The sequence below is a fragment of the Ascaphus truei genome, chromosome 16, assembly GCF_040206685.1.
Source record: "Ascaphus truei isolate aAscTru1 chromosome 16, aAscTru1.hap1, whole genome shotgun sequence".
Lineage (NCBI taxonomy): Eukaryota > Metazoa > Chordata > Amphibia > Anura > Ascaphidae > Ascaphus > Ascaphus truei.
Genome location: NC_134498.1, coordinates 32530513 through 32551394, shown reverse-complemented (window position 1 = coordinate 32551394; position 20882 = coordinate 32530513). Strand labels below are relative to the sequence as shown.

The following is a 20882-nucleotide window of genomic DNA, read 5'->3' as shown; positions in this document are numbered from 1 at the left end:
TAAGGAAGAGGAGTCCCTGTCCCGAGGAGCTTACAGTCTAATTAGTAGGTAGGGAGAACGTACAGAGACAGTAGGAGGGAGTTCTGGTACGTGCGTCTGCAGGGGCCAAGCTTTATGTATCATGTGTTCAGAATATCCACAGTGCTATTCATATGCTTCTTTAAGCAAGTGTGTCTTAAGGTGGGTCTTAAAGGTGGATAGAGAGGGTGCTAGTCGGGTACTGAGGGGAAGGGCATTCCAGAGGTGTGGGGCAGTCAGTGAAAAAGGTTTAAGGCGGGAGAGGGCTTCAGATACAAAGCGGGTAGAAAGAAGACATCCTTGAGAAGAACGCAAGAGTCTGGATGGTGCATAACGAGAAATTAGGGCTGAGATGTAAGGAGGGGCAGAAGAGTGTAAAGCTTTAAAAGTGAGGAGAAGAATGGAGTGTGAGATGCGGGATTTGATCGGAAGCCATGAGAGGGATTTCATGAGGGGAGATGCTGAGACAGATCTAGGAAACAGTAGCGTGACTGGCAGCAGCGTTTAGGATAGATTGTAGGTGAGACAGGTGAGAGGCAGGAAGGCCAGACAGCAGGAGGTTACAGTAATCAAGACGGGAGAGAATGAGGGCCTGAGTCAGAGTTTTAGCAGTCGAGCAACAGAGGAAAGGGCGTATCTTTGTTATATTGCGGAGGAAAAAGCGACAGGTTTTAGAAATGTTTTGAATGTGAGGGGCTAATGTGAGAGAGGAGTCGAGTGTGACCCCTAGGCAGCGTGCTTGGGCTACTGGGTGAATGATCGTAGTTCCAACAGTAATGTGGAAGGAGGTAGTAGGGCCAGGTTTGGGAGGAAGTATGAGGAGCTCTGTTTTAGTCATGTTGAGTTTAAGGCGGCGGAGGGCCATCCAGGATGATATAGCAGAGAGACATTCAGAAACTTTGGTTTGTACAGCAGGTGTAAGGTCGGGTGTTGAAAAGTATATTTGTGTGTCGTCAGCATAGAGGTGATAATTAAACCCAAAAGATGTTATTAGGTCACCTAGAGAGAGTGTGTACAGAGAAAAGAGAAGAGGTCCCAGGACAGAGTCCTGGGGTACCCCCACAGAGAGATCAATAGAGGAGGAGGAGGTGTTAGCAGAAGAGACACTGAAAGTACGATGGGAGAGGTAGGACAGCAATACCGGCTCCCTACCTGTACCGAAGCTGTGCACAAGCGGGGAGACTATAGAGCCTGTTACAAATGCGTTATTTACATCAGTTATGCACGTATATGACAATTGCGGTACTGTACAGTACATGCATCGATAAGTGGGAAAGGGTAGTGCTTCACTATAAGTACATTTTCACTTTGCATACATGCTCCGGTCCCATTGCGTACGTTAATGCGGGGTATGCCTGTATACATATATACTGTATACACACACACATAAATACACACTCGTATACATATCTAAAAAGACACACACATATCAATGTACATGTATTAATCCACACACACAGTATATATGTAAATGCGAAGATAATTCAGAAGCTTCAGACAACGCAAAGACGTATGGAGAGATGCATGATGGGTATTACCCGAAGAGACAGGAAACAGGCGAATGGGTTCGAAATCAAACAAAAGTCTGTGACATCGTCACAAGGGTGAAGAGATTAAAATGGCGGTGGGCCTTACACATCGCAAGAAGAAATGGCCATCGTTGGACAAAGATGGAACTCAACTGGATTCCAAGAGAGATTAAAAGACCAAGACGACGACCAAAAGTAAGAGGGGAGGATGAAATCAGAAAATGTGTTGGAGCAACAAGGAGAAGATCGTCTGTAACTGCTGTACCTGGGAGATCAGTGGGGAGACTTCGTCCAGCAGTGTATCGATACGGGCTGAAGATGATTATATAACTATATTTATGTCTATATAGACACTAATGGCTATATTGCTATACACTGTATATAGGCACATACATATGCATATATTTACACACACTTATATCTATATATACACCCATATCAATATACACTCATTTATACACGTTATTAATACAGTATATACATTTATATTATTTATATAAATATATTTATATATACTCTTTGACACATGCACAGATATATATATGCATTGATATCTAGGATGACAAACACAAATTGTTTATATATATATATATCCTCCCTCTGCCCCAGGCAGGATTTACAATATGCATCTTCATTCTATATAAGAACAGCCTGGGGACCAGATAATGCATCTTATCAGGGTGTGGAGGAGCCAGGACTGTCTGCAAAGCAGAGTGCGGGCAGACAGCTCTACCTGTTATACAGGCTTCTGCATTCAACAGGTATATACACAAACATGCTGCTCTGCGTGTTACACGTACACACGAGTCTGCGTGTTACACATACACACACTGCTCTGCGTGTTAAACGTACACACGAGTCTGCGTGTTACACATACACACACTGCTCTGCGTGTTACACAAACATGCTGCTCTGCGTGTTACACACACACACACACTGTTCTGCGTGTTACACACACACACTGGTCTGCATGTTATAGATACACATTGAACACACTAGGGACGAGCGATAACGGTGGCCATGTATAAGACACCCAAAACACGACACCATCATCTTACTGTGACTGTGCCGAAATATCAGAGACTGTCGGCAGCGATGTAAGAAACAGTTCCTGGTCCTGTGTGAGACACACTGTATGTGTGTGCGAGTGTGCACGCAGGCTGGGCGCGGCCTGTTAATGATTAAACCTCTTCTCATCAGAATATAACAGTGTTACACATTCCATAACGTGCATTTATGGGATAAACAGGAATGAGATAAAGGTTTATGAGTGACGTATTTGTGTATACAGCATACACACACACGCGCGTATGTATGTATATATATATATATATATATATATATATGCTGTGAAATGCAGCAAGCAAAAGCTTACAGGGGACCATGTTATATGGTTTTGAAGCAAAAGGTGGCACTGTGTGCTCATTTGCATGTCATTTCCCAGAATCCCTTGCTGCAGTGGAAGTGCTGTGTGCTGGCCGATAATGGTGAAAGGCGGGGTTGCAGACCTGCCTAAGACATGCAGATGAGCATACAGTAATATTTACAGTTGCTATATGCTTTACTGTGGAGGGTTTTTGTCACTTTTTTTACCCACCATAACCTTAATAATTGTAGTATACACACCCACACACCCACACACCCACACACCCACACACCCACACACCCACACACCCACACACCCACACACCCACACCCACACACTCACACACCCACACCCACCCACACACCCACACCATACAAACATATATATTATAAGCTGAAATATCTTCCCATGTAGGAGCAAAGTGACCTAATGACTGTGACATGTTTAATGGGTTAAAGGGTCAGTCCCACATAGGAACAAAGTGACCTAATGACAGTGACGCGGTAATACATCCTGCTAGTAAAGCCTAAGTGGCCTGTTTTCCAACGGCAAATAAAGACGTTACAAAGGAAATTCACTGCGATTACCTGTCAACTTACATAGCTGCAGGGGAACATACCGAAGAAATGACGTCTCCCTTCCCCCTGGTTACCCAATAACTATTGTCCAACCTTATTGTGAACTCATTGAACCTATAATCCTAAAATCTCCCAAAATGTTGCAATGCGTCCCTTAAAACATCCTATAATCTATTTGCGGTGGGTTACAATGTATCTTTAATGCCAGTGTAATGACGGAGGAGCGGTTAAATATCGGAGTGCTTCCTCTTCACTAAAAATCCTTGATGTTGCATTGTAGGTAAGCACAGAGTAGCCTCCCCCCCTCCCCCCCTCATTTTTGTTACATGTATAAACTGAACCGCAGTAATTTCAGCTGCGGGGAGATACTTACGGGAGAAGGTGTCACCGGCACTTACTAATTTCTCCTGGAGGGGACAGTACCGGCGTCACCTTCCCCAGTAAGTAACTCAGGAAGCAGAGGGTCCCCAGAGCTGAAATGAATGAGGTTCAGATCCGGCAACCCCCCCTTAAATTTGGGTTAAAAAAACAAACAGAGCAGATTAAAAAAAAACAGGGATAAGATCATATTTGAATTTTTTGGGGTGCATCAAAATTTCAGTGCTAAAAACTAGAACAAATCTTCATAAAAACGAACGTTGTGTATGAAGGTTGTTGTGTGTGAAGGTCGTTGTGTGTGAAGGTTGTTGTGTGTGAAGGTCGTTGTCTGACTTCATATACATGTTTGAAATTAATGGTGACATATTGCGTCGTGTTGAATACCTGGCTGATACAATGTCAATTGAAACAGAATAATGTATATTTTTCGATTTATAACTTGTGTTAGTTAATATCACTTATTAGTGTAATATTAATTATAACAGCAGCCACACTGGGAAAATATGACATTTTGGTAACCTATATAATGAATATGAAAAAGGAAAAGGTAGCGCACTACAAAAAAATGATTATTACAATCAAAGTAGAGGAAAGATAGGCCAAAACTTTGGTCTCTCTATGTAAAATAAATATCCCTTTATATCGAGGTTTCAGTCTGGAGTGCCTGGAGATTCTGCAACTCTAATGCCCAGATTATGGTGGCCACTTACTTGCTGCAGCGCTTGCTTGCTGCAGCGCTTGCTTGCTGCAGAGTGTGCAGCTGCCTCCCCAGCGTTCTGTGAACCTACCCAGCAGACAGATTCTAGCTACTGGTAGGCGGGACAATAGTTTATATAATCAAGATTTTAACAGAATTACATAATTAAATATTAAAATCAAGTAATCGATACATATTAAATATATTATTTATTTTTATAAAAAATTTAACTTTTTTATCAAATAAAAACAAAATAAATATAATTTTTGTACAAAGATTCGATTTATAAATATAAAAGCTACAAGTTTTTATATGTATATATCAATTTACAAAAATAAAAGATGATCATTTTATGCTGCTAAACCAAAGTTTATTTCGCGTAACACTGAATGAAAATGTATTTTGACTAAACTGTAATTTGATTGGCCGGAAAATAACACGTGATGCTGCAGCCGCCTGAAAAATCACAATTTTTGATCTTAGCAAAACACTGCAGCTTTCGCGCGCAACTTTCCCGCCAGACGCGCAGGCACAGTGGTTGCTAACAACAACAAAACCAGAAGAGTGGTTGCCGGGCGCGCGCACGCAGTGACGCCGGGACCATAATCCCTGCCCAACCTACATAATGAAACATCCCGGATACATTTTTTGGCACTTTATTGACAATCTATTTAGGGTTTACGCCACGTTGAAAGATTTTGACGCACTTTCTCCTTTTTTTTGGCGCACGTGAAACATTATTTTTTAACGCACACCAGTCACATCTGTATGCCAAAGACAATACACACTGATGATGCCGGCGCAGATGTAGCAATGCCAAGTTAGTGCGCACTCGCACAAAAGCGCAATTTAAAATGAGATTTCTATGTACCAATGTTTGCACTTTGTGACACTTTGTAGCTAGTCTCCTCAGTCATCTAACACCGCCCCCTGATATATATTATATCGGTCTCATACTATTGGATGGTTAATAGGGCTTTAATTTCAGCCCCAACATGCCAAACCCCAAAAAGGCATTGTGTTGCTATTTGGGATCAGGTTGTGTTCCCAAGTAGGAGCAACGTGACCTAATGACAGTGACATGGTTAATGGGTTAAAGGGTCAGTCCCACATAGGGCAAAGTGACCTAATGACAGTGACATAGTCAATGGGTTAAAGGGTCAGTCCCACATAGGAGCAAAGCGACAATGACAGAGATGTTTAGTGGGTTAAAAGGTCAGTCCCACATAGGTCAAAGTGACCTAATGACAGTGACATGGGTAATGGGCTAAAAGGTCAATCCCACATAGGAACAAAGTGACAATGACAGTAACATGTTAAATGTGTTAAAGGGTCAGTCCCATGTACTGTAGGAGCAAAGTGACCTCATAACAGTGACATGTTTAACAGGTTAAACATATAAGGTTGGGCCCATTACAGACATCATATTTGTAGGTCACTGGCGGTTTGCAGCTGTTGTAGGTTTTATCTCGGAGCTTGGGAAACAGACTTCGTTATTCAATGAAAAGCTAATCTGATGTCGTATATTATGAGTAATATGTAACCCGACAGATATATGGGGCAGATTTACGACGAAGCCTCCAATCAATTCTGCATTTAGCAGGTTACTCGCGATCAAAGTTCAATCAGACACTCGTAAACGGGCGCCAACGAACTTTTCAACACGTCAACAAGACGAGATAATATTTATCAGTCCCCTAAACTAACAGAGGCAAAAAATCCTGCTCATTTTAACGGGGTTGTTTACCTTTGCTAGACGTGCTCTGCCCCAATCTAAATTTGGGGGAATATAGCTACAATAGAGGGGGAAGAGCAAGGGGCTTGGAAGGGAAATTTGGAAGAGTGGACACATTAGGAAACCATTGCCCCCTAATAAAAGAAGTTAATTCCCCATTTGACAAATCCCCTTTTTTTTCCCATCCCTATATTCATTGTTAAATCCTCCAGCAATTTCCAATCCCAGAGAAATATCCACATTTCATCATTTTGGCAGGCATTGTAAATACGTCGCAGCTGTGTACGTACAACTCCGCAGCCACATTAAGTCCCTGTCCTGCAGAACTCACAATCTAAATTTGGTGCAAGGGGCACAGTGAGATATATTGACTTGCCCGTGAGCACAAGGAGAGCTGAAACTGGCATTCAAATTGGGTAACCCACTTCAAAGACTGCATTCGTACCTCTAAGCTAGTGGTGCCATGTATATGTAGTATTTGCAGAAGTACACTCTCATTTGTTTTCCGAGAGTCTCACTGATTTGGGGTTAGTCTTTCTGATTTTGAGCATCATAAGCTTCAAGAGTGTTGACAATAAAATTCTGCCCTTTTTCATTAAAATGTTGTTCTTTGGTGGGTCAGAAACCACAAAACCTGCTGATTTTGGCTTTTGGAGGTTGTCCAGACTCTCTGAGAGTTAGTCATCTGATCTCTGCTCTCACCTCTCTCCACAGACAAAGTTGGAAATGGACAAGTATCTCCTGGGTCAGGTCCCTCCGCAGCATACCCTGATTGACAAAAAGTACCGCAGGGAGAGTGCCTCTGTGGTGGATGAATTCTTTGAAGAAGAAAAGCCGCATTTGGCCCCGTACAGCGTCAACATCAACGTCATCCTGCAGGACACAGGGCACCTTCGTACGGGTTTCTACCGGCCAGCTAAGACCTTCACCGTCCTCCCACAGGTCAAGATGGAGCCAGGCAGGAGCTTCTCCCATTCATGCTCTGCTGCCTTGACGCAGACCCTGCCAGATTTCACCAGCGTCTTCAGCATGCCCCATTCGGTGGCTGTTAACAACATCTTCATCAAGCAGGAGGCCCCATCAGATGTCCCTCTTCAGGCCTCTGCACCCCACCAGCCTCATCTCTACCAGATGGCTCTGGCCACCGATGCTCTTAGCTTGGCCCAGTCTACTGGAACCACATCGGTGGTCAACTCAATTAATGGGGTCACCATGACCACAGCCACCTCTGGTCCCTCTGCTCTTTTCCGGCCTCCTAGGCCTCAGCAGGTCAAGCAGTTTCAGGGCCTGGCTCAGGGTGGATTCCAGGTATCAGGGCAATTTTACCAGTCTCCAGGGGTCACCCTGCCACCTTCCCCACCCAACTCTCAGCCGGGGAGTCCCGAAAACCAGCCAGAGTTAATTAATACCATATCCCCACCTCCGCCCTATGAGGCCACGCTTGGACTGAAACTAGTGCATTCACCACAAATCCAAGCCATGTCCAGCCCTCTGGGGTCCATGGTGCCACATGGTCAGGTAGTCATGACATTCCCCAGATACAACAGGCGGAATAACCCTGATCTGGAAAAGAGAAGAATCCATCACTGTGATTTTCCAGGTAGGCAAAGCTCCATATCCCATAAGTTCCTCTGTCTGTGTCAGTGTGTCACCCTGCGGTGGGAGGGACAGACTCAATGCTCCATAGCTCCTCTCTGTCTGTGTCACTGTGTCACCCTGCGGTGGGAGGAACAGACTCCATGTCACATAGCTCCCATGTGTCTGTGTCACTGTGTCACCCTGCTGAGGTGTGTGTGTGGGGGCGGGGGGGGCGAGACTCCATGTCACATTGCTCCCCTCTGTCTGTGTCACTGTGTCACCCTGCGTTTGGAGGGACAGACTCCATGTCACATAGCTCCCATGTGTCTTTGTCGCTGTGTCACCCTGCGGGGGGAGGGACAGGCTCCATGTCACATAGCTCCCCTCTGTCTGTGTCACTGTGTCACCCTGCGTTTGGAGGGACAGACTCCATGTCACATAGCTCCCATGTGTCTTTGTCACTGTGTCACCCTGCGGGGGGAGGGACAGACTCCATGTCACATAGCTCCCCTCTGTGTCACTGTGTCACCCTATGGTAAGAAGAACACACTCTCTACCCTGGAATAAGTACACACGGAATGCATGCAGTAGCTTCATGATTAGCACTGATATATACAAAACAAGAATGTTCAGGGCACTCAAATTGGTAAAAATAGGTAAAATCACTTCTCTTAGCAGTCAGGGTGCTTGCAGTGCAGCCAGGATCCCCATCCAGCAACAAAAATAAATAGAACAAAAATCCAAAAGATCCGCAGCACTCGCTGGTTACTATCAAAAGTAGAACACTTTCATTTATATCACAAGCGTCAGAGGTACATATAAGACAGGACAGAGCGACTTCCTTTATCAAGCTCACACACACACACACACACACACACACACACACACACACACACACACACACACACACACACACACACACACACACACACACACACACACACGTGTATATATATATATATATATATATATATATATATATACATACATACACAGGTGACATATTGTGTGCTCATTTGCATGTCATTTCCCAGAATCCCTTGCTGCAGTGGAAGCTCTGTATGCTAGGTGATAATGGTGAAAGGCAGGGTTGCAGACCTGTCTGAGACATGCGAATGTGCTCACAAGTGATCTTCTTTATTGGCTAGCCTATATATATATATATATATACACAATAGTGCATTGCTAACAGATGAAGCTAATGATGTGTTTGTTTTGTGATTATTCAGGCTGCACCAAAGTGTACACAAAGAGTTCACATCTCAAGGCACACCAGCGGACACACACAGGTAAGACACAACTCTAACCTTTCCTTCCTATGTGTCGGGGGGAGTGGGGCCTTTAAGGCTGGAGGGATATTTACTTTTAGGTGGTTGCTAATGTATACAGATATTCAACATCCTTATACAGCGCATCATGGTCATGTATAGAGATACTCAGCATCATTATACAGTGCAGCGTGTTCATTATCAGTATACAGAGATACTCAGCATCATTATACAGTGCAGCATGCTCATTATCAGTGTATAGATACTCTGCGTAATTATACAGTGCAGCGTGTTCATTATCAGTATACAGAGATACTCAGCATCATTAAACAGAGCAGTGTATTTATTCTCAGTGTATACAGTTACTCAGCATCATTATACAGCGCAGCATGTTAATTTCCAGTGTATAGAGATACCCAGCATCATTAGATTAAAAGCTCCACACTACGTGTCCTCTCTGTCACTGCCCCTTCTTCAAATTCCTCCACTAAAAGGCTAGTGCCCGTATACAACAGCCACTCAGCAGAGGTGGTAGAGACACACACGTGCTGTGTATAACCAGCCTGACCTCACATACCCTAAACCTATATATAGCACATCTCGCAGCGAGACGCCCTGCCTCCTCCCCCCCCCCCCCCCCCCCGACCTCCCCCCCTCCGTTACCCCCCCCCCCTCCGTTACCCCCCCCCCCTCGACATGGCCATTCACGAGAGTGGAGTTTTAATTCCCGGGCCCCCGAGGGGGAGACTGGTGCCGGCGCTGCCTCATTGTTCCGGGGAGGCCTTCCGTGGTGTCCTGAGTCTTGCGCCAGCTCCCCACACAATGGGGGCCGTTCCTCACTTGATCGAATGCCCATTGTTCTCTGGCTGGCTTTGACCTCCTCAGTTGCTGTCAGACAATGGTTTGCCCTCCTCCCCCCCCCCCCCCTCCAAACCCCCTCTCCTGTGCTCCCCTCGTGTGCTGGGGTTAAGGGAGGGAACATTCCTTTCCATTAACCCCTCAGGGGCTGCAGGCAGTGTCGGACGCAAGCTTCCACTGCTTTAGATTGTAAGCTCTTAAAACTAGTGACTCAGAGTTTCAGTGTGTACTAAACACAAATATATATATATATATATATATATATATATATATATATATATATATATATAATGACTTTATTCAATGTAATTAATGAACATTACTAATGAACACGCTGCGCTGTGTAGTTATCCTGAGTATATATACCCTTGCGCTGTATCTATACACCGATAAACACACTGCACCGTATAATGATGCAGAGTATCTATTGACTGATAATGAAGAGACTGCTATGTATATTTATGTTGAGTATGTCTATACACTGATACACGCTGCTATGTATAAGGGTGGTGAGTATTGGCATGCTGTGCTGTATAATGATGCAGAGTATCTATACACTGATAATGAACATGCTCCTCTGTATAATGATATTGAGTATCTCTATACACTAATAATGAACATTATGCGGACTGAATACAGTATCTATACACTGATAATGAACATGCTCCTCTGTATAATGATATTGAGTATCTCTATACACTAATAATGAACATGATGCGGACTGAATATCTATACACTGATAATGAACACGCTGCCTTATAGAAGGATAATGAGTATGCCTACGTGCATTGGATCAGGGTACATTAGTCTCCCTATTATGATGTCCCATGAAACTTCCACCGACAGTCACCATTTTAGAAATCAGTTTCTTGAATCGTTCAGCTCTAGCCGTTGTGTTTCACAATCTGTCATTGTCACCCTGGGCGTGTCACTTCAAATATTAGCCCTAACAGTTGCACAGTGTGGAAAAGGCCTGCGAGGTCCATGGAATTCCTGTATATAGTGCACAAATATTTGCCCTTCTTAAACCGGTCCCAACACTGTGAAATTCAAAAGACGCCGAAAAATGCGACGGTTACTGCGCACGTACGCAGAAAAGATAAAGTCACGCGAGTCTGGTAAAATACGGGGTCAACCTCAAAACCGATGGAGCACAGACACTTCCAAGCGGATAAAGGCCCTATAACGTGCCCTCAATGTCTGTGTATGGGAAAGTATGCTTACTAGTGAAATGTCGCATGGGTAATAAGCAGATTAATACTGGTTCTGAATGTATTGCATAGTTATTAAGTTAATATATCCATTCCCTTCCCCCCCCCCCCCCCCTCTGTGTGTAGGGGTATGTTTTCAAGGGACAGGGCATGTGGGAATCTGTGATCATCTACGAGGCCATATTTCTGTCGGTGGCCTACCCACGCAGGGTCAGCATAGACGTAGTATATAGGGATCTGCATTTTCTCTCCCTCCCCCTGTGTGTAGGGGTGTGTTATTGAGGGTCAGTTTAGGCAGGGTTCCCAATCAGGCACCGCCCCACTTCCCTCTCCCCTGCTTATAGAGGTATGCCCCAGCTGGACCTGCACACAGTGAATACCATCACACCGCGCCCCCAGCCGACGCCACTATTTCCAGCTGTCAACCTGTTTACCGGATTTTATGGTCCGTGCACTGTCTAGCACATCATTATGTATATATGAATTCAGTACCTGCCCTCCTCAAGGCTGGAGCCCGCTCACTAATGGGCCGTCTTACCCTCTACTAACAAGGGACAGTTTTTATGTGGCTTTTCTATCTAGTCACCCGCACCTTCCCTGATCAAAGGGGTAATACTACTTGAGGAAGGACTTGTTGAGATTCACACAGGTACTATACATCTGATGTGTTTACTCTCGGACTGTAGGACTTAGCGCCGGCCGTTGCTACGGCGATTAGCGACTGCTCTATACCTGCTCCCATGGCCCATTCTCTGCCTAACCCATCAGTTGGTGTGTAGTATACACTAACACCACGACTGAAGTCAGTCCTGTCTTTTCGGGTCACTGTACCCCAGGGCTACACAACACGCGGCCCGGGGGCCGCATGGCCTCGATGAGATTTAAAAAAAAAAAAAAAACTTTGAAAAAAAAAATGGCGGCGATTCCCCGCGGTCCCGGCGCGCATGCGCAGGGCCCGCTCCTTGCTCCCTCCCCCCCCCCCACCCCCCGCTCGCAACGTGGGACGGAGGGGGAAGTCACAGCCAGCTGAGCTCTTCTGCGGCCGCTCCCCCCCCCTGATCCCAACGTGGATATGTGCAGGAGGGTGAGGTGAGGTGCATTGAGGTGAGGTGCAGGGGGGTGAGGTGAGGTGCATTGAGGTGCAGGGGGGTGAGGTGCATTGAGGTGAGGTGCAGGGGGGTGAGGTGAGGTGCATTGAGGTGAGGTGCATTGAGGTGAGGTGCAGGGGGGTGAGGTGAGGTGCATTGAGGTGAGGTGCATTGAGGTGAGGTGCAGGGGGGTGAGGTGAGGTGCATTGAGGTGAGGTGCTGGGGGGGTGAGGTGCAGGGGGGGTGAGGTGCAGGGGAGGTGATGTGCAGGAGGGGTGATGTGAGGTGCAGGGGGGTGATTGGAGGTGCAGGGGGTGATTGGAGGTGCAGGGGGGTGATTGGAGGTGCAGGGGGTGAGGTGCAGGGGATGTGATGTGCAGGAGGGGGGAGGTGAGGTGCAGGGGTGATTGGAGGTGCAGGGGTGATTGGAGGTGCAGGAGAGAGTGATGTGAGGTGCAAGGGGATAGAGTGATGTGAGGTGCAGGGGGGGAGAGTGATGTAAGGTGCAGGGGGGGAGAGTGATGTGAGGTGCAAGGGGAGAGAGTGATGTGAGGTGCAGGGGGAGAGAGTGATGTGAGGTGCAGGGGGGGAGAGTGATGTGAGGTGCAGGGGGGAGAGTGGTGTGAGGTGCAGGGGGGGAGAGTGGTGTGAGGTGCAGGGGGGGAGAGTGGTGTGAGGTGCAGGGGGGGAGAGTGATGTGAGGTGCAGGGGGGGAGAGTGGTGTGAGGTGCAGGGGGGGAGAGTGGTGTGAGGTGCAGTGGGGGGAGAGTGGTGTGAGGTGCAGGGGGGGAGAGTGGTGTGAGGTGCAGGGGGGGAGAGTGGTGTGAGGTGCAGGGGGGGAGAGTGGTGTGAGGTGCAGGGGGGGAGAAGGATGTGAGGTGCAGGGGGGTGGGATGTGTGTGGTGTGCAGGGGGGTATTGTGTGTTTGATGTGGAGAGGGAGTATTATGTGTGTGGGTGAGGGAGATGGGGATATGAGAGATAGATGGGGAGTATCGCAAAGGTTGATAGTGAGGGGTTCTGGGGGAGATATGAGGATGATGATGAGGGGTACTGGAGGAGATATATGATGATGATAATGATGATGAGAGGTGCTGGAGGAGAGATGATGATGATGATGATGATTTTACCCGTGCGGCCCAATTTTTTTTTCCTTGGAGCAGTTCGGCCCTTCTCGCTTTACGAGTTGTGCAGGCCTGCTGTACCCCCTAGCTAAGAACGCTAGTGTGACTGTCTCTTGAGGGCATCCACTGGTATTGCACCACCAGCCACTACTTGCTGGGTATTGTATGCCTATTGAAGATACCAGCACATTGTGCAATTATTGCATCATATTTGTATTGTTCTCACTGTACCCGTAGTCTGGTCCATCTCATTTTAACGTATATCAATTATAATGGATATATTAACTTAACAACTATGCAACACATTCAGAACCAGTACAACTGCTTTATAATCTGTTTATGACCCATTTCACTAGTAAGCATACTTTCCCATACACAGACATTGAATGCACATTATCCGCTTGGAAGTGCCTTTGCTCCATCGGTGCTCTCTCCTCTTTGTTCTACACGTATTTGCCCTTGTGCACCGGTCTGTCCGTAGACCTCGGGTCACCCTAGGTAGAGCGGGTTCCCCCCCATTTGTTTCTAAACCTGAAAACCCCCATAACCCAAATTCCAGAACATACATCTCATAATGCTTTTGTGCAAGATTCTTTGGGCAGGAATCACACTTCGCACTGTTATGTATTGCAGCATGTCCATTTTTTTTATAGCTCTAGGGTTAGTCTGGGGTAGGAGAGGAGGATATCAGAGAAAACAGAGGGCGAGGGGGTATGTGAGAGAGAAAGGAGGGAGAGGGGGGTATGTGAGAGAACAGAGGGAGAGGGGGATATGTGAGAGAGAAAGGAGGGAGAGGGGGATATTAGAGAGAGAGAAAGGAGGGAGAGGGGGATATGAGAGAGAGAAAGGAGGGAGAGGGGGATATGCGAGAGAGAGAAAGGAGGGAGAGGGGGATATGAGAGAAAGGAGGGAGAGGGGGATATGAGAGAAAGGAGGGAGAGGGGGATATGTGAGAGAGAAAGGAGGGAGGGGGATACGTGAGAGAGAAAGGAGGGATATGAGAGAGAGAAAGGAGGGAGAGGGATATGAGAGAGAGAAAGGAGGGAGAGGGATATGAGAGAGAGAAAGAAGGGAGAGGGGTATATGAGAGAGAAAGGAGGGAGAGGGGTATATGAGAGAGGAGGGAGAGGGGATATGAGAGAGAGAAAGGAGGGAGAGGGGGATATGAGAGAGAGAGAAAGGAGGGAGAGGGGGATATGAGAGAAAGGAGGGAGAGGGATATGAGAGAGAAAGGAGGGAGAGGGGGATATGAGAGAGAAAGGAGGGAGAGGGGGATATGGGAAAGAGAGAAAGGAGGGAGAGGGGGATATGAGAGAGAGAAAGGAGGGAGAGGGGGATATGAGAGAGAGAGAGAGAGAGAAAGGAGGGAGAGGGGGATATGAGAGAGAGAAAGGAGGGAGAGGGGGATAGGAGGGAGAGGGGAGTATGAGAGAGAGAAAGGAGGGAGAGGGGGATATGAGAGAAAGGAGGGAGAGGGGGACATGTGAGAGAGAAAGGAGGGAGAGGGGGATACGTGAGAGAGAAAGGAGGGAGAGGGGATATGAGAGAGAGAAAGGAGGGAGAGGGATATGAGAGAGAGAAAGAAGGGAGAGGGCTATATGAGAGAGAAAGGAGGGAGAGGGGATATGAGAGAGAGAGAAAGGAGGGAGAGGGGGATATGAGAGAAAGGAGGGAGAGGGATATGAGAAAGAAAGGAGGGAGAAGGGGATATGAGAGAGAAAGGAGGGAGAGGAGAATGACAGAGGAAGGAGGGAGAGGAGGATATGAGAGAGAGAAAGGAGGGAGAGGGGGATATGAGAAAGGAGGGGGAGGGGGGTATATGGGAGAGAAAGGAGGGAGAGGGGGATATGAGAGAGTAAAAGGAGGGAGGGGAGGATATATGGGAGAGAAAGTAGGGAGAGGAGGATATATGGGAGAGAAAGGAGGGAGAAGAGGAGGATATATGGGAGAGAAAGGAGGGAGAAGAGGAGGATATATGGGAGAGAGAAATGAGGGAGAGGATAATATGTGAGAGAAAGATGAGAGAGGATGATGTTTGAGAGGGAGATGGAGAGAGTTCTAGGTATCTGTGGGCACTGAATGGGTTAACCCTTTGTCTCCATCTATGTGAACCGGTTCCAGTATGTTGTTATTCTTGGAGTAATTGCAGTAATTTTATTAATTGTAAACATCTAATTTCTCTGGCAGGTGAGAAGCCGTATAAATGTGCCTGGGAGGGCTGCGACTGGCGCTTCGCCCGCTCTGATGAGCTGACGCGACACTACCGCAAGCACACGGGTGCCAAACCCTTCAAGTGTGCTGCCTGCGGGCGCAGCTTCTCCCGCTCCGACCACCTGGCGCTCCACATGAAGAGGCATCAGAACTAGGCCTCAGGCCTTCTGCATCGCCATGATGGCAGCTTACTGTACATAGGAACAAAGAGACTCTTCAGGATACCTCCCCTGACTTTTCTTTGCTACTTCACGGACACTTACCCTGAGGGTGACGTGAGAAAAGTTTTTGTTTAACACAACAAATATTAGCATTTCATGAAAAGATCAAAGAGGAAGACTTCACTGGAGTCGGCGAGACAGTCTTCCAATGAGTTTAGAGAGTCTTCTAAAGAGTATGAGGTCTTGTTCCAGTGAGAGAGACCCATTTCGATTGAGTAAAACATTTTTTACAATGATTAGACCATGCTCCATTGAGGTGGGGCCCTCTTCCATGGAGAGTGAGGCCTTGTTCTAGTGAGGAAGACTTGCTCCACATAAAAATAAAAAACCTCCGTAAGACCAGCTTTCATTGTGAAGATCGTCTAATAAGGGAGAATTACTTTGAATGAGTTAAGTCTTCCTTCATGCAATGAGAATGTTCTCCACTGATAACTTGGAATACGTGAGGTTGTCTTCCAAAGAGGGAAACTCATTCGAAATCAGTCAGACTGCCTTCCAATTGGTGATAGCCTTCTCTAATTAGTGAAACACACTGAGTGAGTGAAACCTTCTTCTAATAAGGATGAATGATATTGAATTAGCTAAATCTTATCCCAATGAATGAGACCTTCCTTCCAATGACTTATAACATCTTCCATTGAGTCGGATCTTTTTCCAATGAGTTATAATGTATTCCATTGAGGGAGACCTTCTTCAAGTGAGAGAGGCCGGATTCCAATGAGGGTCACTTCAAAATATGTGAAAGTTGACAGACTTGAAGTGGACCTCTTGACCATCATCAATGGTTCACCAGGCAAGAATTTGACCTGAGGTCCCGTCTCTTCAGCTTTCTCCTCTCCTTTTACCCAATGGTTAGACCACACTGAAACTCGACAAGACTGATCTTTATGTGATAAGGATAAAAATTGTCATCTTGGTAGGTGGCATCCATACTGCACTTCCAGTCATATACGAGAACTGTGCCAATGAATCTTAACTTCTGCAGCATGAACAAAATATCTACTTTTCTTCACACTCAGTTGAAAGAGTGTTAAAAGAGTTTTAGTGTATTGTTTTTTAATTCCGGAACTTCCAGGGCCCGCAACTCTAACATGATAGTACTACACTCTTGTATACTGACGCTCAGTAACCTTCTGAAGGGACTTATGTCAGGATTGAGTTATAAAGAAGAAAAAATTACAAAGTGGATCCAGAGATTAAACTTCAGAAGTTACAATTTTAAGACAATAACGTTTTTCTACACACAGTTTAATGACTTTGACTTTTTTTTAATCGACCTGCATTTGATTTTATAGGCAACCTGCGTATACACTATACAAATTAACCTCAAAGTGTTAATACACACACACATATATATATATACACACACACTTGAGGCGCTGCATTATACAGCATTTTACATACCCTAAGCATGTAATATTTTGTGTTTTGTTTGGGAGACGTTATCTTGGTTTTCTGATGTAATTTGTGAGGTTGTGTCTCTGATTCACTGGCCTCTTTATGGATAGGTATCAGCGATGAGGCCTATCACAATTTCCATGGGACCTGTCCAATTCTAGGCCTCGACACTCACAGTCAGCCCATTTCCATTTACTAAAGGGGTTCTATCACCATCACACACAGTGTGGCCTATTCACTCAAAAGCCTTCTCACTCACAGTAGGCCCATTTAGCTGTGGCCCCCTCATGCATAAAAAGACCCTTTTATATTTTAACTTACAGGCTTCCCTGCTCACAGTAGGCTTCATAGAATCCTCACCACTCCATTACACCCACTTATACTTTGACTCTTCACTCAGAGACTTTCCTCAATCCCCGTCCACACTAGCCATATTTAAGTGTGGCTTTAAGTAGAACTTATCCCACTCCGTAGGCCTATTTTCTATGCATGGCCTTCTCACACAACCTCAACACTTCAATACACACCTTCTTTGACTCTCACTCACAGGTTGCAACACTCCAGTAGGCCCATTTCTGTGTGTCGTCATATAGACCTCACCCTTCAAAGCAGGCCAACCTACACATGGCTCCATCTAGGCCTCACCACTACAGCAGGCATTACTTGCTCCTCCTATCAACACAATTGGAGGGGGAGTCGGGTGCACCTAAGCCCTAAGGGATAATGTATATCAAGAACTGGAAACGATCCAAGCTAGGATCTCAGAAGATTCCCTTATTGCAGTGCACTCATTGAAAATTAGAATAATGTTAGCATTATTAAGCTGTTGTATCTAAATCCCAGATCCTCCAAATAGTAAGATCCAAATGGTTGTTTTCTTGTTCTCCCAAAGGAGAAAACAGGATCCAGGATCCAGAGAGCTGTATTAAGGGTTCTGATACCACCACTAGTATAGGGATATTAAAAATCAAACTTTATTAGTGCTAAAAGAAAATAATCCATATCGTCCCAAAATGTCCCAACAAGAGAAAAAAACAGGAGAACCATTTTTAAATAGTATAAACTAAAGAGAGAAAAGGAAAAATGGACAGATTCCTACTATATGAAATACTTGCTTCTAACATTCAAAACAAGCAATAATTAAAAATAATAAAAATTAATGGATAAAAGGCATAAATAGTCCTTTAACAACGGGTACTAGAAGAGAAGGTGCAGTAATGCAAACTAAAGTAGTATTGAAAGTCAAACTTTAATGATACTAATAAAAACACCTAAGTGTCTAAATAGTCGCAACACATATTAAAACGGGTAGCCAACTCCAGTCCTCAACAGCTACCAACTGGTCAGGATTTGAGGATATCCCTGCTTCAGCACCGTGGCTCAAGATTGAGCCACCGGTGCTGAAGCAGGGACATCGTGCAAACCTGACTTTCTGGTAGCTCTTGAGGACTGGAATTGGTTACACCTGCATTAAAACATGTTAAAAAGGAGAAGATTGGGTGGGTTCCGACTTTATCAAATCCCAGCATCTAAGAGTTAAAACAATGAAAAAGATCATGGGGAATTAGGGGTGGTAGAACTAGATTAGTGGTTTTCAATCTTTTTTTGGTTAAGGAACCCTATGTGAAATTCTGAGGAACCCCAACTGTCTCTAATAGCGCGTCTGAGATCAGATGCATTGTAAGACCTCCAACCCTCTCTAATAGCGCGTCTGAGATCAGATGCATTGTAAGACCCCCAACCCTTTCTAATAGCGTGTCTGAGGTCAGAGGCATTGTAAGGAACCCCAACCCTCTCTAACAGCGAGTCTGAGATCAGACACATTGTAAGGAACCCCAACCGTCTCTAATAGCGCGTCTGAGATCAGATGCATTGTAAGGAACCCCAACCCTCTCTAACAGCGCTTCTGAGATTAGATACATTGTAAGTAACCCTAACCCTCTCTAATAGCGCTTCTGAGATCAGATACATTGTAAAATCTTCTGTATTTGGTACAATTTTAAAATGACCTGAAAATTACAGGGAACCCTTTAGGGGTGCCCGGGGAACAGAAGGTTTCCTAGGAACCCTGGTTGAAAAACACTAAACTAGATAGCCCTTGACCGGCCTGCGCTAGGATTAGAGATGCAATGTTTCAAATTGAGGATATATACAATTGTTACCATTCATGGTCGGTAACAGTCTGCAAACAATTTCCACATAAGCTTCTGTAACAAGTGTAGTCCTACATATAGTATCTAGTGGTAGCAGTCACAAAATGAGACAAGCAAGAGGCATAGGGGCCTATTCTCTAAGCCTTCATTAAAAAAATGACTGGGCCAGTTACGCCGCCAGTTTTATGAGCGTTTCTTTCCCGGTATTGAGAAAGCCTCAATTACCTGTGATAGCAAAGTTCCCAAAACGGGCGAGTAGCCGGCGACGTGATGATCACCTCTCTCAAACGGGCTCACCCTGCGATTTGTTTTGACTGCTGCAAAAACAGGCGATTTATGGCCTTTATCGCCCACTTATTGAGGCTTACAGAATAGCAGTAGGCATTTTGGCCGAAAAGGCCTCGATAAGTGGGTTATGAAGGGTTACAGAATAGGCCCCGTAGTGTCTATCCCGTGATCGCCACTAAGTAAAAGGCCTAGATCTTTCACAGAGTATTGTAACAGAAAATAGAGACAGTACAGGCAGTTATAATAAACTGTAGCTAATAATCAAAATATTCACATTGCTGGTGAGGAATATATAGACACACAGCGTGTAAGGCGATCTTTACTTATCTCTGTCAACTCCTAAGCCAGTAGTAGAGGCAAAAGCCAGAACCCATTGAAGAGGACTATAACCACTGTGTGGTCCACCCACTCCCTGCAGAGGGCCAACATCACACACAGTTGACGTCAGCCCATCCCTACGTACGTTTCGCGCATAGAGGCTTTCTCAAAGGAGTCCTCATGTAAAACCCTCAACACTCCACTAGGCCCATTTTAACTTCACATTTTGCTCACAAGTAACCACGCCCACAGCAGGCCCATTTACATGTGGCCTTGATCTTGTAGCCCTCGGTCGACACAGCCTGTTTTAGGCATATCGTCACGTAGACCTTACCCCATACAGTAGACCTGTTCATGCATGTCGTCATGGAGGCCTCAAACCTGTGTAGGCCTATTTATGCATGTCATGATGTAGGCCTCAACCCTGTGTAGGCCTATTTATGCATGTCATGATGTAGGCCTCAACCCTGCGTAGGCCTATTTACGCATGTTGTCAAGTAGGCCTCCCACCTCAAAGTAGGCCCATCTATGCAACGCATCTTCTAAGCCGTATTCCTCCCACTAGGTCTCTCCTGTCATGTAAGCGCTTCCTATACCTCTCACGGACACAAGACCCACATGTTTCCAAAGCCACCAACTTAGCGCCAAAACCCACAGCCTGTGTATTGTGTATATGAAATGTTCTATTTGATGGCCACTAGAGAAGCCAATAGGTGTTCCATCACTCTATTTTTTGACAAGTTTATGGTTCTTACTTTTCCTAACGGCTCTAAGGGAATCTCCATGTTTGTGAATATTATTCCTTGTTGATTTTCAACCACAAATTTGCATTTTTTTTAAACAGATTGAATAAATAATTCTTGTGA

The 20882-nt window shown here is 45.5% G+C and overlaps 1 protein-coding gene across 1 annotated transcript in view; it reads left to right on the top strand.

The window, feature by feature from the left end:
* LOC142467388 (Krueppel-like factor 5) overlaps positions 1-20882 on the top strand; it is a 24397-nt gene extending 3515 nt beyond the window's left edge. Inside the window, exons 2-4 of the mRNA XM_075573011.1 lie at positions 7016-7901; positions 9109-9168; positions 15615-20882. Coding sequence (XP_075429126.1) covers positions 7016-7901; positions 9109-9168; positions 15615-15793 — 1125 coding nt within the window. The 3' untranslated portion in view covers positions 15794-20882. The remainder of the gene's footprint in view (positions 1-7015; positions 7902-9108; positions 9169-15614) is intronic.